At 37.9% G+C, this 16993-nt stretch overlaps 1 protein-coding gene across 5 annotated transcripts in view; it reads right to left on the reverse strand.

The window, feature by feature from the left end:
• The window catches only part of LOC101344199 (protein argonaute-3), a 194706-nt gene that overhangs the window by 40344 nt on the left and 137369 nt on the right, over positions 1–16993 (reverse strand). For all 5 annotated transcript variants that reach the window (XM_004371946.2, XM_023727236.1, XM_023727237.1 and 2 more), the window contains 3 exons: positions 16453–16540; positions 16165–16312; positions 15601–15720 (listed from right to left, as the gene is read on the reverse strand). In XM_004371946.2, the coding sequence (XP_004372003.1) occupies positions 15601–15720; positions 16165–16312; positions 16453–16540 (356 nt within the window). The remainder of the gene's footprint in view (positions 1–15600; positions 15721–16164; positions 16313–16452; positions 16541–16993) is intronic.

The following is a 16993-nucleotide window of genomic DNA, read 5'->3' on the forward strand; positions in this document are numbered from 1 at the left end:
AAAGAAATACCTGATCTAAAAAAGGTTAAGAATCCCTGATTATAGAGGATCCAGACATATACAATTAAAGGATTATTTTACATAGAGTTTGATAGCAAATACTGCCATACACCCACTGATAATCCTAAAACTTTCCTCCCTAATTACTTGATTTACAATTTAAATAAAATTTACTTCAGCATTTTCAGATAAGTAGTGCCGTATTATAAAATTTACTTAATGTGATATACTTGAGACAGATAAGAAAGCCACTATAAGTTAGTTTATAATTTTTACATAATATATCCATACATAAAATCAAAGATGAAGGATTTATTATAATTCAGTATAGACTTGGATCTCAGAGTATTACTCATGTTTACAGTATGCTATAGTAACCATGTTTTTCCATACATATTTGCTTGTTTTCAGGGTGAATATCACATAGGTTGTTTTTTAAAAGATGGTACTGCTCAATTCTTTGAGTAACAATCCATTTTTTAAAACCTATATAATCTAAATATGTAAAAAAAAAATCTCCCCACAATAAGTAGGAAAGTCATTTTCTGTATTAGGTACTAATCAATTTTTTCATTCACTTTTAAGTGCCATTCATTTTTGGTGTGTTAGTGCACAGTAAGGTTACAACTTTAACAACTACTATTCATCAAGACTTACTGTGTGATGTGCTTGGTGCTAAGAGCGTTACAATTAATTTTCATAATAACCTCATGAGGTAGGTCTTTTATAATCTTTATTTTACAGAGGATAAAACTTAAGTTAAACGATTTGCCTAAAACCACAATTAAGCAAGTGACATAGAATCTGAAACCATGTATGTTCTGATTCTAGATTTCCTACTCTCAATCACTGCACTTCTAGATGCTCTAATTATAATAAAACAATAATAGTAGCATTAAGTAGAGAAGATAAACTTTGAACCCAGGACTGTTAGACTCCAAAGCCTGTGCTTTTAATGACTATATAATATTGTCTTACTGAACAATTAAGCTATAATAATTGTTACTATGATTTTATAGACTAGAGATAGTGAGAGGTTCTAGTCTCTTTTTTAAAAATACTTTATTATGTTTAGGTGAAAGTTTACACAGCAAATTAAGTTCCCATTTAATAATTTTTACACAAATTGTTCTGTGCCATTGGTTATAATTTTCACAATGTATCAGCATTGTCCTTATTTCCACTTTGTTTGTTCTATTTCCACCGATCTAGCTTCTCTTCCCCTCCTTGCCTTCTCATCTTTGCTTTTGGTAAATGCTGACGGTTTTGTCTCATATATTCGATTGCTGAAGGGAGCACATTACTCACGGGCTATACTGTTTATTTTATAAGCCAATCTATTATTTGGCTGAAAGGTGACCTCCAGAAATAGCTTCAGTTCCAAGTTCAAAAGGTATCTTTAGGCAATGTTCTCAGGGGTTCTTATAGCCTCTATTCGTCCTATAGGTCTGGCCTTTTTCAGGAAATTGAATTTTGCTCTATATTTATCTCTCATTCTATCCAGAACCTTCTATTGTGTCCCTGGTCATAAAGGTTGGTAGTGGGAGTCAGGCACCATCTAGTTTTTCTGGTCTCAGGTTAGAAGAGATCGTGGTTCTTGTGGGCTATTAGTCCTATGGACTAGTTTTATTCTTTGAGCCTTTGTTTTCCTTTACTCTCTTCTGCTCTATATGAGTACAGACCAATAACTGTATCTTAGACGGCCGCTCAAAAGCTTTACAGACTGCAGAGGCTACTTACCAAATTAGGATGTGGAACATTAGCTTTATGAACTATGTTATACCAATTAACTAAGTTGTCCCCCAAGACTAAGGTCCTAAGCCAATTAACCCAGTAAACCAATTCCGTGAGTTATTTGGATATGTCTAGGAAGACTCCATAACTGTGCCTATGTGCTTTCTTATACATATGGATATACATGCAGCACACACCAAACGTGTATACACATATGCCTACAGATACACCTAGACATGCACATGCATTTACTCGCATATGCCTTCCTATACACATATATGCATACATATCTACTTATGTAACCACACACATATTTTTTGGTTGTTGCAAAATTGTGTTATGTTATAGCATTTACCAAAAATGTCCCCGTTTCTTGTGTACTAGTTTGTGTCTTCATTTACCTTGGTCAAGTTGGGCTGACTTCACTCATATTTGGTATTCCTTTCCCATCACCAAAAATAACAAGTGTCTACTATCTAGAAAGTGATTCCTCTTCCCTCTCCCTCCCATCCCTGGTAACCATTAAAGAACGTTGCTTTCTGTGTGTATATCTACTCTAGACTTTTTATAATAGTAGGACCATACAGTATTTGTCCTTTCGTGATTTTTGTGACTTCACTCAGCATGATGTCCACCAGATTCATCCACATTATGTTTCGCAGGCTCCTCATTATCCTTTATAGTTGCGTACTATTCCACTGTATGTATGTACCACAATTTGTTTATGCATTCATCTGTTGATAGGCACTTAGGTTGTTTCCATCTTTCTGCTATTATGAATAATGCTGCAATGAACATGAGTGTGCATATGTCTATTCGTGTGACGGCTCTTATTTCTCTAGGATATATTCCTAGGAGTAGGATTGCTAGAGCATAAGGTATTTCTATTTCTAGCTTTTTGAGGAAGTGCCGTACCGTTTTCCATAGTGGTTGTACCATTTTACAATCCCATCAGCAATGTGTAAGAGTTCCAATCTCACCATAACCTCACCAGCATTTGTTGTTTTGTTTTTTTGATCACTGCCATTTTTGAATGGGTGAGACGGTAAAACATTGTGGTTTTGATTTGCATCTCTCTAACGGCTAAAGGTCGTGAGCATCTTTTCACGTATTTGTTGCCTGCCTGAATGTCCTCTTTGGTGAAGTGTATGTTCATGTCCTTTGCCCTTTTTTTGATTCGACTGTTTGTCTTTTTATTGTTGAAGTTTTCTATATATTTTAGAGATGAGATCCTTGTCAGGTATGTCGTTGCCAAAGATTTTTTTCCCAGCCTGTACGTTCTCTCTTTGGCTGAAGGGTGAACCTCAAGAGTGACTTCAGTACTGAGTTAAAAAGGTGTTCAGGGGCCATACTCTTGGGGTTTAGCCAGTCTCTGTCAGATTAGTAAGTCTAGTCTTTTTTTGTGAGTTTGAATTTTCTTCTACATTTTTCTCCTGCTCTGTCCAGGAGCTGCTATTGTAATCCCTGTCAGAGCAGTCAGTGGAGGTAGCCGGGCACCATCTAGTTGTACTGGACTCAGTTTGGTGGAAGCTGTGGTAGTTGTGGTCCATTAGTCCTTTGGACTAATCTTTACCTTGTGTCTATGGTTTTCTTCATTCTCCCTTGCTCCAGACGGGGTGGTACCAGTAGATGTTATCTTAGATGGCTATTCACAAGCTTTTAAGACCCCAGACGCTACTCACCAAAGTAGGGTTTAGAACTTTTTTTTTTTAATAAACTATGTTATGCCAACTGAGACGTCCTCTGAGACCATGGCTCCTAGCCCTCAGCCCAGTAACTGGGTCCCTCAGGGAGTCTGGATGTGTCTATGAAGCTTCTATGACTTTGCCTTAGTCAAGCTGTGCTGAGTTCCCCAGCGCTGTGTACTGTCTTTAGGCTTCACCTAAGTCACCACTTACCTACTGTCCAGCTAGTGTTTTTCTTTCCCCACTCCTCCCCTCCCTTGTAACCGTTAAAGATTGTTTCTTTCTATGGGTAAACCCTTTCATGAGTTTTTATAACAGTGTTCTCATATAGTATTTGTCCTTTTGCGACTGACTTATTTCACTGAGCATAATACCCTCCAGATTCATCCATGTTGTGAGATGTTTTGCAAATTCATCATTGTTCTTTATGGTTGCAGAGTATTCCACTGTGTGTATGTACCATAGTTTGTTTATCCATTCATCTGTTGATGGGCATTAGGTTGTTTCCGTCTTTTTGCTATTGTGAACAATGCTGCAATGAACACGGATGTGCACATGTCTATTCATGTGACAGCTCTTATTTCTCTAGGATATATTCCTAGGAGTGGGACTGCTGGATCCTATGCTATTTCTATTTCTAGTATTTTAAGGAACCGCAATATTGTTTTCCAAAATGGTTGTACCATTTTGCATTCCCGCCAGCAGTGTATAAGAGTTCTAATCTCCCTGCAGCTGCTCCAATATTTGTTATTTTCTGTTTTTTTGACTGGTGCCAGTAATGTCAGGGTGAGAAGGTATCTCATTGTGCCTTTGATTTGCATTTCTCTAATGGCTAGTGATCATGGGCATTTTCTCATGTGTCTGCTAGCTACCTGAAATGTCTTCTTTGGTGAAGTGTCTGTTCATATCCTTTGCTCATTTTTTAATTGGATTACTTGTCTTTTTGTGTAGAGGTGTTGGATTTTCCTATAGATTTTTTTATTGTACTTTAGATGAAGGTTTACAGAACTAGCTTCTCGTAACAGTTAGTAAACATATTGTTTTATGACACTGGTTAACAACCCCATGACATGTCAATACTCTCCCTTCTCGACTTTGGGTTCCCTATTGCCGGCATTCCTGTCCCCTCCTATCTTCTATTTCTTGCCCCTGGGCTGGTATGCACCTTTAGTCTCATTTTATCCTGTCTAATCTTTGGCTAAAAGGTGAATCTCAGTAGTGACTTCATCACTGAGCTAAAAGGGTGTTTGGGGGCCATACTCTCGGGGTTTCTCCAGTCTCTGTCAGGCCAGTATGTCTAGTCTTTGAGTTAGAATTTTGTTCTACATTTTTCTCCAGCTCTGTCTGGGACTCTCTACTGTGATCCCTGTCAGAGCAGTCAGCAGTGGTAGCCAGGCACCATCTAGTTGTACTGGACTCAGTCTGGTGGAGGATGTGGTAGTTGTGGTCTATTAGTACTCTGGACTAATCCTTCCCTTGTGTCTTTAGTTTTCTTCATTTTCCCTTGCTCCTGAAGGGGTGAGACCAGTGGAGTATCTTAGATGGCTGCTCACAGGCTTTTAAGACCCCAGATGCTACTCACCAAAGGAGAATGTAGAACATTTTCTTTATAAACTATGTTAAGCCAATTGATGTAGATGTTCCCTGAGATCATGGTCCCCACTGCCCTCAGCCCAGTAATTCGGTCCCTCAGGGAGTTTGGATTTGTCCATGGAGCTTCCATGACCTTATCCTGAACAAGCTGTGCTGGCTTCCCCAGTATTGTGTACTGTCTTACTCTTCACCAAAGTTACCACTTATCTATTGTCTATTTAGTGTTTTTCCACCTCTACCCCTCCCCTCTCTCGTAACCATCAAAGATTTTTTCTTTCTGTGTGTAAACCTATTCATGAGTTTTTATAGTAGTGGTCTCATACAATATTTGTCCTTTTTTGATTGACTTATTTCACTTAGCATAACGCCCTCCGGATTCATCCATGTTGTGAGATGCTTTGCAAATTCACCATTGTTCTTTATCATTGCATCGTACTGCATTGTGTGCATGTATCATAGTTTGTTTATTCACTCCTCTGTTTATGGGCATCTAGGTTGTTTCCATCTTTTTGCGATTGTGAACAATGCTGCAATGAACAGAAGTGTGCGTATGTCTATCCGTGTGACGGCTCTTATTTCTCTAGGATATATTCCTAAGAGTGGGATTGCTGGATCATATTTCTATTCCTAGCTTTCTCAGGAAGTGCCATATCGTTTTCCAAAATGGTTGTACCATTTTGCATTCCCATCAGCAGTGCATAAGAGTTCCAATCTCCCTGCAGACTCTCCAACATTCGTTATTTTCTGTTTTTTTGATTCGTGCCAGTAATGCTGGGGTGTGATGTTATCTCCCGTGGTTCTGATTTGCATTTCTTTAATGGCTAGTGATCGCAAGCATTTCTTCATGTGTCTGTTAGCCACTTGAATGTCTTCTTTGGTGAAGTGTCTATTTCCTTTGCCCATTTTTTATTAGGATTATTTATCTTTTTGTTGTAGAGGTGTTGGATTTTCCTGTAGATTTTAGAGATTAGGCTTTTGTCGGATTTGTAATAGCCAATTTTCTCCCCCAGTCTGTAGGTTCTCTTTCTACTCTTTTGGTGAAGTCTTTTGATGAGTATAAGTGTTCAATTTTTAGAAGATCCCAGTTACTTAGCTTATCTTCTGAAGCTTGTATGTTGTTAGTTATGGTTTGCATCCTGTTAATGCCATGTATTAGGGTCTCTAATGTTGATCTATTTTTTCTTCTATGGTCTTTATAGTTTTTTGTTTTATATTTAGCTCTTTGATCCATTTTGAATTACTTTTTGTGTATGGTGTGAGGTATTGGTCCTATTCCACTTTTACGCAGGTGGACATCCAGTTTTGCCAGCACCATTTGTTAAAAAGACTGTCTTTTCCCTATCTGATGGACTTCGGGCCCTTGTCGAAGATCAGGTGACTGTAGGTAGATGCATTTACATCTGGGTTCTCGATTCTGTTCCACTGGTCAATGTATCTGTCGTTGTACCAGTACCAGGGTGTTTTGACTGCTGTAGTTGTAGCGTAGGTTCTGAGGTTGGGTAGTGAGAGTCCTCCTACTTTATTCTTTTTCAGTAGTGCTTTAGTTATCTGTGGACTCTTCCCTTTCCATATAAAGTTAATGGTTGTTTTTTCCATCTCTTTAAAGAATGTTGTTGGCATTTAGATCGGGATTGCATTGTATTTGTAGACTGCTTTGGGTAGAACTGTCATTTTCACAATGTTGAGTCTACCTATCCATGAGCGTGGTTATGTTTTTCCATTTATGTAGATTTCTTTGGGTTTCTTGCAGTGGTGTTTTGTAGTTTTCTTTATATAGGTCTTTTACATCCCTGGTTAGATTTACTCCTAAGTATCTTATTTTTTTAGAGGCTATTATAAATGATATTGTTTTCTTGATTTCCTTTTTGTTGTTCTCTTTATTGCTGTATAAGAATCCAAAGGATTTTTTGTATGTTTATCTTGTACCCTTCTACCCTGCTGAATCCTTCTATTAGTTCCAGTAGTTTTCTTGTGGAGTCTTTTGGGTTGTCTATATACAGTATCATATCATCTGCAAATAAAGACAATTTTACTTCTTCATTACGAATTTGGATGTCCTTTATTTCTTTTTCTTGCCTTACTGCTCTAGCTAGGACTTCCAGCACAATGTTAAATAGGAGTGGTGATAAAGGGCATCCTTGTCTTGTCTCAAGGGAAATGTTTTCAGTCTCTCTCCATTGAGAATGATTTTAGTTGTTGGTTTTGTATAGATGCCCTTCATTATGTTGAGGAATTTCGGTTCTATACCTATTTTATCAAGAGTTTTATCAGCAATGGGCATTGGACTTTGTGGAATGCCTTTTCTGCGTCAATTAAGATGATCATGTGATTCTTTTCTTTCCTTTTATTTATGTGGTTGATTACATTGATTAACTTTCTTATGTTGAAGCATCTTTGCATACCTGGTATGAATCCTACTTGGTCATGGTGTATTTTTTTTTATATGATGCTGAATTCTGTTGGCTAGAATTTTGTTGAGAATTTTTGCATCTATGTTCATGAGAGATATTGGTCTGTAATTTTCTTTTTTTGTGGTGTCTTTGCCTGGTTTTGGTATCACAGTTATGCTGGCTTCACAGAATGAATTTGCAAGTACCCCTTCCTTTTCTATGTTCTGAAATAGTTTGAGTAGTACTTGTGTAAGCTCTTCTCTGAATGTTTGGTAGAATTCACCAGTGAAGCCATCTGAACCAGGTCTATTTTTTGTTGGGAGGTTTTTTTTATTACCTTTTCAGTGTCTTCTCTTGATATGGGTCTGTTCAGATTTTCAACATCAATTTGTGATAGTTTGGGTAGGTAGTGTGTTCCTAGAAATTTGTCCATTTCCTCTAGACTTTCAAATCTGTTGGGGTATAGTTTTTCATAATACTCTGTTATGATCCTTTTTATTTCAGTTGGGTCTGTTGTAATATCCATTTCATTTCTTATTTGGGTTATTTGCATCCTCTCTTGTTTTTCTTTTGTCAATTTGGCTAGTAGTTTGTCGATTTTGTTAACCCTTTCAAAGAACCAACTTTTGGTTTTGTTGATTCTTTCTATTGTTTTTCTATTCTTTACTTCATTTATTTCTGCTCTGATCTTTATTATTTCCTTTCTTCTGGTAGCTGTAGGCTTCTTCTGCTGTTCTCTGTTTGTTCGAATTATGTAGCTTATGTTTTGATTTTGTCCCTTTCTTCTGTTTTGATGTGTGAATCTATTGCTATAAATTGACCCCTGAGGATTGCCTTTGCTTTGTCCCAAAGGTTTTGGTATGATGTGTTTTCATTCTCATTTGATTCTAGGAATTTTTTGATTCCATCCTTGATTTCTTCTATTACCCAGTGGTTTTTAAGCAGGGAGTTATTTAGTTTCCATGTAATTTATTTATTTTTTCCTTGCTCTTCCTGTTGTTAATTTCTACTTTGATGGCACTGTGATCAGAGAAGATTACTCTGTATTATCTCACTGTTTTGCATTTTGTCGACGGTTGCTTTGCGCACTAAGATGTGGTCTATTCTGGAGAATGTTCCATGCGCACTGGAAAAGAATGTGTACTTTGCAGCTGTTGAGTGGAGTGTTCCATATATGTCTATGAGTTCAAGTTGGCTGACTGTGGCTGTCTTAGCCATCTAGTGCTGCTATAACAGAAATACCCCAAGTGGATGGCTTTAACAAAGAGAAATTTATTTTCTTATACTCTAGTAGGCTAGAAGGCCAAATTCAGGGCGTCAGCTCCAGGGCAAGGCTCTCTGTCGGCTCTGGAGGAAGGTCCTTCTCATCAATCCTCTCCTGGACTAGGAGCTTCTCTGAGCAGGAACCCTGGGTCTAAAGGACGCGCTCTGCTCCCGGCACTGCTTTCTTGGTGATATGAGGTCCCCAACTCTCTGCTTGCTTCCCTTTCATTTTACCTCTTGTAAGATAAAAGGTGGTATAGGCCACACCCCAGGGAAACTCCCTTTACATTGGATCAGGGATGTGACCTTAGTAAGGGTGTTACAATCCCACCCTAATCCTCTTTAACATAAAATTATAATCACAAAATGGAGGACAACCACACAATACTGGGAATCATGGTCCAGCCAAACTGATACATACATTTTTTGGAGGACATAATGCAATCCATGACAGTGGTCTTTACATCTTCTGTATCTTTGTTGAGTTTCTTTCTAGATGTTCTGTCCTTTAAGAAGAGTGGTGTGTTGAAGTCTCCTGCTACTATAGTGGAACTGTCAATTTCTCTTTTCAGTGCTGTTACAGTTTATGTATTTTGGAGCCCTGTCACTGGGTATGTAGATATTTACTATGGTTATGTCTTCATGCTGGATCATCCCTTTAATCATGATATAGTGCCCTTGTCTTTTATGGTGGATTTTGTTTTAAAGTCTGTTTTATCTGAGATTAGTACTGCCACTCCTGCTCTTTTTTGATGGCTATTGGCTTGATATATTTTTTCCATCCTTTGATTTTTAATAAATTTATGTCTTTGTTTCTAAGGTGTGTCTCTTGTAGACAGCATATTGATGGATCCTGTTTTTTTAATCCATTCTGTCACTTTCTGTTTCTTTATGGGTACATTTAGGCCATTTACATTCAGTGTAACTACTGATAGGTGTGAGTTTATTGCTGTTGTTTTGTAGAGTTTTTTTTGTGGTGCTGACAATCTCTTTGTTCCTCTTACTTTTCTGTGTTGAATTCCTTTTGTTTGTGGATTTTTTTTCTTTTGTTTCTGCAGATTTTCTTTACTGGGACTTTATGTTTTCTTCTTTATTTTGATGAGTAGGTTTGTTAACTTTCTTTGTGGTTACCTTGAAATTTACCCTTACTTTTCTAGGTTTGAACCAGTCTAATTGCCTTGCCTACCTCTCCATTAGAAAGTTCTCTATCTACACTGTTTATTCCCTCTTTTATTGTTCTGACGTTGTTGTCATTTGCAGATTACCTCTCTGGTTCCCTGTAGTAAATCTTTAGGTTATGAATAGTCCTTGAAAGTTCATTTCCTAGGCTGGTTTCTGGCTAGTGCGATTTTGTGTCCTAGATTCAAGCTGTCATCTGATGATGTTTGTTCTCAAACCAAAGGATTCCCTTTAATAATTCTTTTAAGTTTAGTTGGTTTTGACATAGTCCCTTGATTTCTGCTTATCTGGAAATGACCTAATTTTACCATCATATCTGAATGAGAGTTTTGCAGGATATACTATTCTTGTTGGTAATTTTTTTCTTTCAAGGTTTTATATGTGTCATCCCATTGCCTTGTTGTGTGCATGGTTTCTGCTGAGTAATCAGAACTTAGTCTTACTGTTTCCCCTCTGTATGTGACTTCGTTTTTCTTGAGCTGCTCTCAGGATTCTTTGTCTTTCATTTTAGCGAGTGATTATGACATGCCTTGGCGATTTTCTTCTGGGGTCTATCCTACATAGGGTTCGTTGAGCTTCTTAGATGGTCAGCTTTTCATCTTTGATGATATTAGGGAAGTTTTCTGTCAGCAATTCTTCTGATCCTCTCCCTGTTTTCCATTTTCTCCCCCGTTCTAGAACTCTGATCACTCACAAATTTTTGCTTTTGATTGTATCCCAAATAATTCTCAGGGTTTCTTCATTTTTCTTCATTCTTTTTTCTGATTTTAACTCAAACAAGAGTTAAAGAGTTTGTCTTCAATTTCACTGATCCTATCTTCCATTGTTTCAAACCTGCTCCTCAGTCCTTCTATGACACTGTCCATTTCTGAAATCTTCTTGTTTATGTTTTGGATTTCTAATTGTTGTTTCCATATGATTTCTAGTTGTGAATTTATTTTTGCATTTTGTTCCTGTATTATTTTTCTGAATTCCTTTTTTTGTCTATATTTTCCATGAATTTGTCATCTTTTCCATGAATTTGCCTATTTTTTCCCTCATTTTTGTCTGCTTTTCTTCAACGCTTGGATAGCTCTGAATATTAGAGATTTGAAATCCCTATCAGGTAGTTCTAGTGACTTTTCTTCTACTGGAAAGTCATCTGGTGTTTTATTTTGGATGTCTACTGGAACTATCCTGCTTTTTTATATGTTTTGATATTGTCTGCTGTCTTTGGGATATTCAGTAGTTAATTTCTTCATTTATTGATTGTAGATTTGTTTGTTTCATCCTTTTTTCTTTTATTTGGTTATTTCTGTGTAGGCAGGCTGTGCATTCTTTGTTGTTTGCTTGTCTGTGGACATGGTATTTTTCCCCTCCTTCTCCAAAGGGCAGGTCCAGCCAGAGTGGATGGGCTGGGATGGGTTGTTTGTGGCACATACCGGGGTTGACAAAGCGAGCTGGGGGTCAGTGCAGGGCAGGTTCCGGTAGGCCATGCCTGTGCTGCTCAGGAGGGCAATGTTCAGCACATGATGCAGACAGGCAGGAGGGAGGAGGAGGGTGAGGTTGTGATGTGTGGAGCTAGGTTGGGTATGGGAAAGAAGAGAGAGACGAGAGAGAAATAGGAGCCAAAAAAAAAGTGTTGTGGGACGTGCCATTGGATTGGAGAGATGAGAAACTGAGAAATGAAGAAAAACAAAAAGAAAAAAAAGAAAATAAAAAAAAATTAAAAGGCAAAAAAAGCCTCCAGGGATGCCACTGGCACAGCTGTGTAGACCGGGGAAGTGGTTCCCAAGCCGCACAGTACAGCCTGGCCAGAAGGGGTGGAGATAATACACAGCGCCAGGTATTCAGGAGACAGGAAAAGAAACTAAGTAGAAAAGAGACTAGAAACTGAAAATGAAAAAAATAAATAAAAAGGAAAAAAGAATGAGAAAACAAACAAACAAAAAGAAGAAAAAAGCCCCCAGGGATCCCACTAGCGTGGCGGCATGGACTGGGAAGGCAGTTCCCCAGCTGAGTAGTGCTTCACAGCCTGTCAAGAAGAACCAAAGATGGCATACAGAGTCAGATGTTCGAGAGAAAGGAGGGGGAGGAGATGAGAGGCAGAGAAGAAACTAAGAGAAGCCAAAAAAAGCAACACCAGCAACAATGAAATGGCACTGAAGAAGCCAGCTGGTGTGGGCGGGGCAAATCCGCACAGCACGAAGCCCGTGCTTCTCATGCTGTGGTCGTGACCCACTGGGAAGCAGCAGACCACCCTCTGGGAAGCAGTGAATTGGCCCGCCAGGAAGCCACAAAGGCCAAGCAGGGGGAGGTAGGGTGAAGGGTGGGAAAGTGTGTATCGCCGGTTACTGGGTGTTCTAGCTCCTGCTGCGAACTCCGTGAATCAGCTTTCCTGTACTCCCTGTCCGCCTATCTCTAACAGGAGTCCAAGATGGTGGATCCATGCTGTGTTAGCTGATAAGGGACCTCCACTGGTAACTCTCCTCACCCTCTGTTCTCTGTCAGTTTCTTATTCCATTCAGTGTTTGGTTGAGTTCATTTATCTCTTCATTTGATGCTTAGGGTTCCAGGACTGAAGTTTTGCTTAGTTTTTTGGGTCTTTGCTGTGGAGGGACGGCGTGGTGCTTCTGTCTATAGTGCCATGTTGGCTCCGCCTCCTCCTACAGATTTTAGAGATTAGACCTTTGTCAGTTATATCATAGCCAAAATTTTTTTCTCAGTCTGTAGGTCCTCTTTTTATTCTTTTGGTGAAGTCTTTTGATAAGCATAAGTATTTAATTTTTAGGAGGTCCAGTTATCTAATTTATCTTCTGTCATTCAATCATGTATTTTTAGTTGTGTTTCACGGGCTATTTATGCCAAAAATTAGGTCCCCTAGTTTTGTCCTTATGTTGTCTTCCAGGAACGTTATAGTTTCAGCTTTAACATTTAGGTCTTTGATCCAGTTTGATTTAGTTTTTGTGCACACTGTAAGGTATGGTTCCTGTTTCATTTTCCTGCAAATGGATATCCAGTTTTGCCACAGCCATTTTTTAAAGAGTCTGTTTCTTCCCCATTGAATGGACTTTGACCCTTTGTCGAAGATCAGCTGCCTGAAGATGGATGGATTTACTTCCGGCTTCTCAATTCTTTTCCATTGGTCTAAGTGTCTGTCACTGAACCAGTACCAGGCTGTTTTGATTACCTTAGCTGTACAGTAAGTTTTAAGACTGGGAAGTTGTGAGGACTCCAACTTTTTTGTTCTTTAATATTGCTTTAGCTATTTGGGGCCCGTTTCCTTTCCATATAAAGTTAGAGATCAGTTTTCCCATTTCATTTCATTGGGACTGTATTGTATCTATAGATCACTTTTGGCAGTATTGACATTTCCACAATGTTAAGTCTTCCAAACCATGAGCATGGAATGTTTTCCATTTATGTAGATCCCTTTTAGTTTCGTTCAGTAGTGTTTTATAGTTTTCCTTGTATAATTCTTTTACATCCCTGTTGCTGTGGTTAGGTGCCTTCAAGTCAGTTCCGACTCATAGTGACCCCATGTACAACAGAACGAAACACTGTCTGGTCCTTCGCCATTCTCACAATCATTGTTATGCTTGAGCCCATTGTTGCAGCTACTGTGTTGACCCATCTCGTTGACAGTCTTCCTCTTTTTCGCTGACCCTCTACTTTACCAAGCATGATGTGCTTCTCCAGGTACTGATCCTTCCTGATAAGATGTCCAAAATATGTGACATGAAGATTCTCCATCCTTGCTTCTTAGGAGCATTCTGGCTGTACTTCTTCCAAGACAGATGTGTTTGTTGTTCTGGCAGTCCATGGTGTATTCAATATTCTTTGCCAACATCACAATTCAAATGTGTCAATTTTTCTTTGGTCTTCCTTATTCATTGTCCAGCTTTCCCGTGCATATGAGGTGACTGAAAATGCCATGGCTTGGGTAAGCTGCACCTTAGTCCTCAAAGTGACATCTTTGCTTTTCAACACTTTGATGAGGTCTTTTGCAGCAGATTTGTCCAATGCAACACCTCGTTTGATTTCCTGACCACTGTTCTCATGGGCATTGATTGTGGATCCAAGTGAAATGAAATCCTTGACAACTTCAATCTCTTCTCCATTTATCATGATGCTGCTTTTAGTTCAGTTGTGAGGATTTTTGTTTTCTTTATGTTGAGGTGCGATCCATACTGAAGGCTGTAATCTTTGATCTTCATCAGTAAGTGCTTCTGGTCCTCTTCACTTTTGACAAGCAAGGTTGTGTCACCTGCATATCGCAGGTTGTTAACGAGTCTTCCTCCAATCCTGATGCCATGTTCTTCTTCATATAGTCCAGCTTCTCGGATTTTTTACATCCCTTGTTGGGTTTATTCCTAGGGAGAGGTTCTGGTCTCTTAAAGGTTTTGGGAAAGCTTTTAAAATCTTGCATTAGTAGAATCAGAGAAAAATCTTGGATGAGAACTAAATTGTATTTTTCTGATTAAATGTCTTGCAATAACTTTCATTAATTCTTAGAAAAAGTAGAAGGACAAGGTTGACAAAGGACAGTGTTGATATGTTGTGGGGTTGTTAACCACTGTTATAGGGCAATATGTGTACTGTTTAATGAGAAACTATTTTGTTCTGTAAACCTTCATCTAAAGTACAAAAAAAAGAATTATCTATGTGAGATCAAATTGACAACAGCAACTCAAAAGGTTTGATGGGAAGCCTAGGGGACAGTGAGTTGAAGCCAATGGTGATGGAATAATTTGGAAAAGGATAGTGAGAATAGCAGCACAACAGGAAGAATGTAATCAATGTCAATGAATTGTACATGTAGAAATTTTTGAAATGGTGTATCTTTGGCTATGTATATTTTCACCAAAAAAAAAAGGGTCCTCCAAGGTTGAGAGGGGGGAGTGTTGACATGTCATGGAGTTATTAACCAATGTCATAAAACAGTATGTGTACTGACTGTTGAATGAGAAACTATTTGTTCTGTAAACCTTCACCTAAAGTACAATTAAAAAAAAAAAAAAAAAAGTAGAAGGAAAAAAATAAAAGTCCCTTCTTCTGTAATTGGCTGACAAAATTAAAGAGCCAGTTCTGCAACCTATTTCCAACAATCTTTAAAACTGTTTTTGTAAGTGTTTTTAAGTCATTTTGGAGAATATTCATATATCTAGATTTTTCTTCTCTTCAGCTTGGCAGCTCAAGGAGAGTGTGAGATAAGATCCAGGTACCCTTTTATTTTATATTTTGCCTTATTCCATTAGTTTTATAAAGTGTTATTGGTAACTTTCCCCACCATCTACTATTTAAAACAATGAAACAGCATAGAAGATACAAAAAAGGCTTGTTAGGTACCTCTACATGGTTGGAATTGCCTTTCATTCCTTTACACATCCCATACAGTTGCTAGTCTGATATAGGGGGCTAAGCGATCCTAGACTAAGTGTTAAGACCTCTCACTACTGGCAGTCATAATACCTTGACTTTTCCTGTCTTCTTTTAGATGGGAGGTAATAAAGTTCCAGTTTACTAAACTGAAGCATTAGTTCTGAGATAATTTGTTTCTGGATGTAATTAAAGATCCTGGGGATATACAAGAAGAACCTAATCCTTCTGACAGAACCCACTAAGGCCTACCCCCAGAACCTTGCTAGACTCTTTCCATCATCCTTTTTAATTCTGATAGTTCATGAAATAATCAGGTATGGTCTAGTAAGGACATGGTTCTTTATTAACTTATCCAAGTACGTTTTAAATTCCTGTTTCTAGGGTTAAGTACTAACCAATCGGCTAATTTCCTCTTGTCTATCTGGCGCAGATCTTGCTGTTGCCTTGATCATAGTGGAAGTCTGATTGTCCGTTAGCTTCTTGATACATCGTTGCCCTGCCACAATATTACAGACCTACAAATGAAAAAAAGTTTTGTACTAGATGTATCTTTTTTTTTTAGCTGTCACTCAGTGCCAATTACATGTGAAATAAAAATTTAAAATCTGTATCATTAAACGTCTTATTTTTAATATCATGTTAAGTAAAAAAGTAGTAAACGAAAAAAGTATGACTGTAATTAGGTAAAATGTGCACTATACGTAAAGACTGAAAAGTAGTGAACCAAAATGCTAATAGTGGTTACGTTAGCATGGTAATATGACAAATGAATTTTTTTCCATACAGAAAATTTAGAATAAATTAAATTCTAAAAACCCTTTAGGGTCTTTTATGGCTTATAACCTACCTTAAACTTGCTCACATTTATTTTGGAGACTGAGTATAAGGTAGGTTATAGGCCATAAAAGACCTCAAAAGAATGATGACTAAGAGGATATTAGGCAGCCTAAAAGCATTACTTCTAATGGAAGATAGGTATGTTTCTGCTCCTGCCCCACTTGCAGACAGGGAAGATGCGGGTACTTCAGCTGAAGAGTATACTTTTCTCTGAAATACTGTGCAACCGTTCTCTCCACAGTTTGGCCATTTTCTAACTGCAAAGGAAAGCTGGGGGGATAAAAACAAAAACACACAAACATATTATTACCAACTCTTATCCTATTATAAGCCAGCAAAACTCCCAACTGTCTAACTAGAGCAAGCTGTCTCACATCAAATCTGCTCTGACAAACACCAGTTTTTCTTACGTTTGATGACTGGCAGGCCTTCTTGTTACATTACAAACACGATATTTCCTTCTCATTGTTCCACAATGAGTCACTTCAACCTTCAGACCTGTTCCCAACAAGAAAAACTGAGGTTATAAAACTGTCACATGTAAAAGTATCTATATGTATAAAGCCTGTTCACTACCATAAAACCGCAAATAAATTCTGAACAGATAGAAAATCTGTAATACAGATAATGGTATATTAACAAAAGATTTAATATAATATTCCTAATAATGGTTATAATCACAACAGACCTAACTCCAAGCCTTTTCCCTATTCTATCAAACTCTACATGTTAAAAACATAGAATAAAATTTGTAAAGCCTGTAGGTTAAAAAACAAAGTATTCCATTAATAAAAAACCTTATAATAAATTCAGATACTTATGCTGGGAGAGGGAAGGAGAAAAGGGAGTTGCAATAATTCTCAAGATATTCTATAACCTTCTGTTAACCAATGTCATAAAACAATGTGTGTACTACTGTTTCATGAGAAACTATTTGTTCTGTAAGCCTTC

This window comes from Trichechus manatus, unplaced genomic scaffold (genome assembly GCF_000243295.1).
Source record: "Trichechus manatus latirostris isolate Lorelei unplaced genomic scaffold, TriManLat1.0 scaffold00015, whole genome shotgun sequence".
In the NCBI taxonomy this organism is placed as follows: domain Eukaryota; kingdom Metazoa; phylum Chordata; class Mammalia; order Sirenia; family Trichechidae; genus Trichechus; species Trichechus manatus.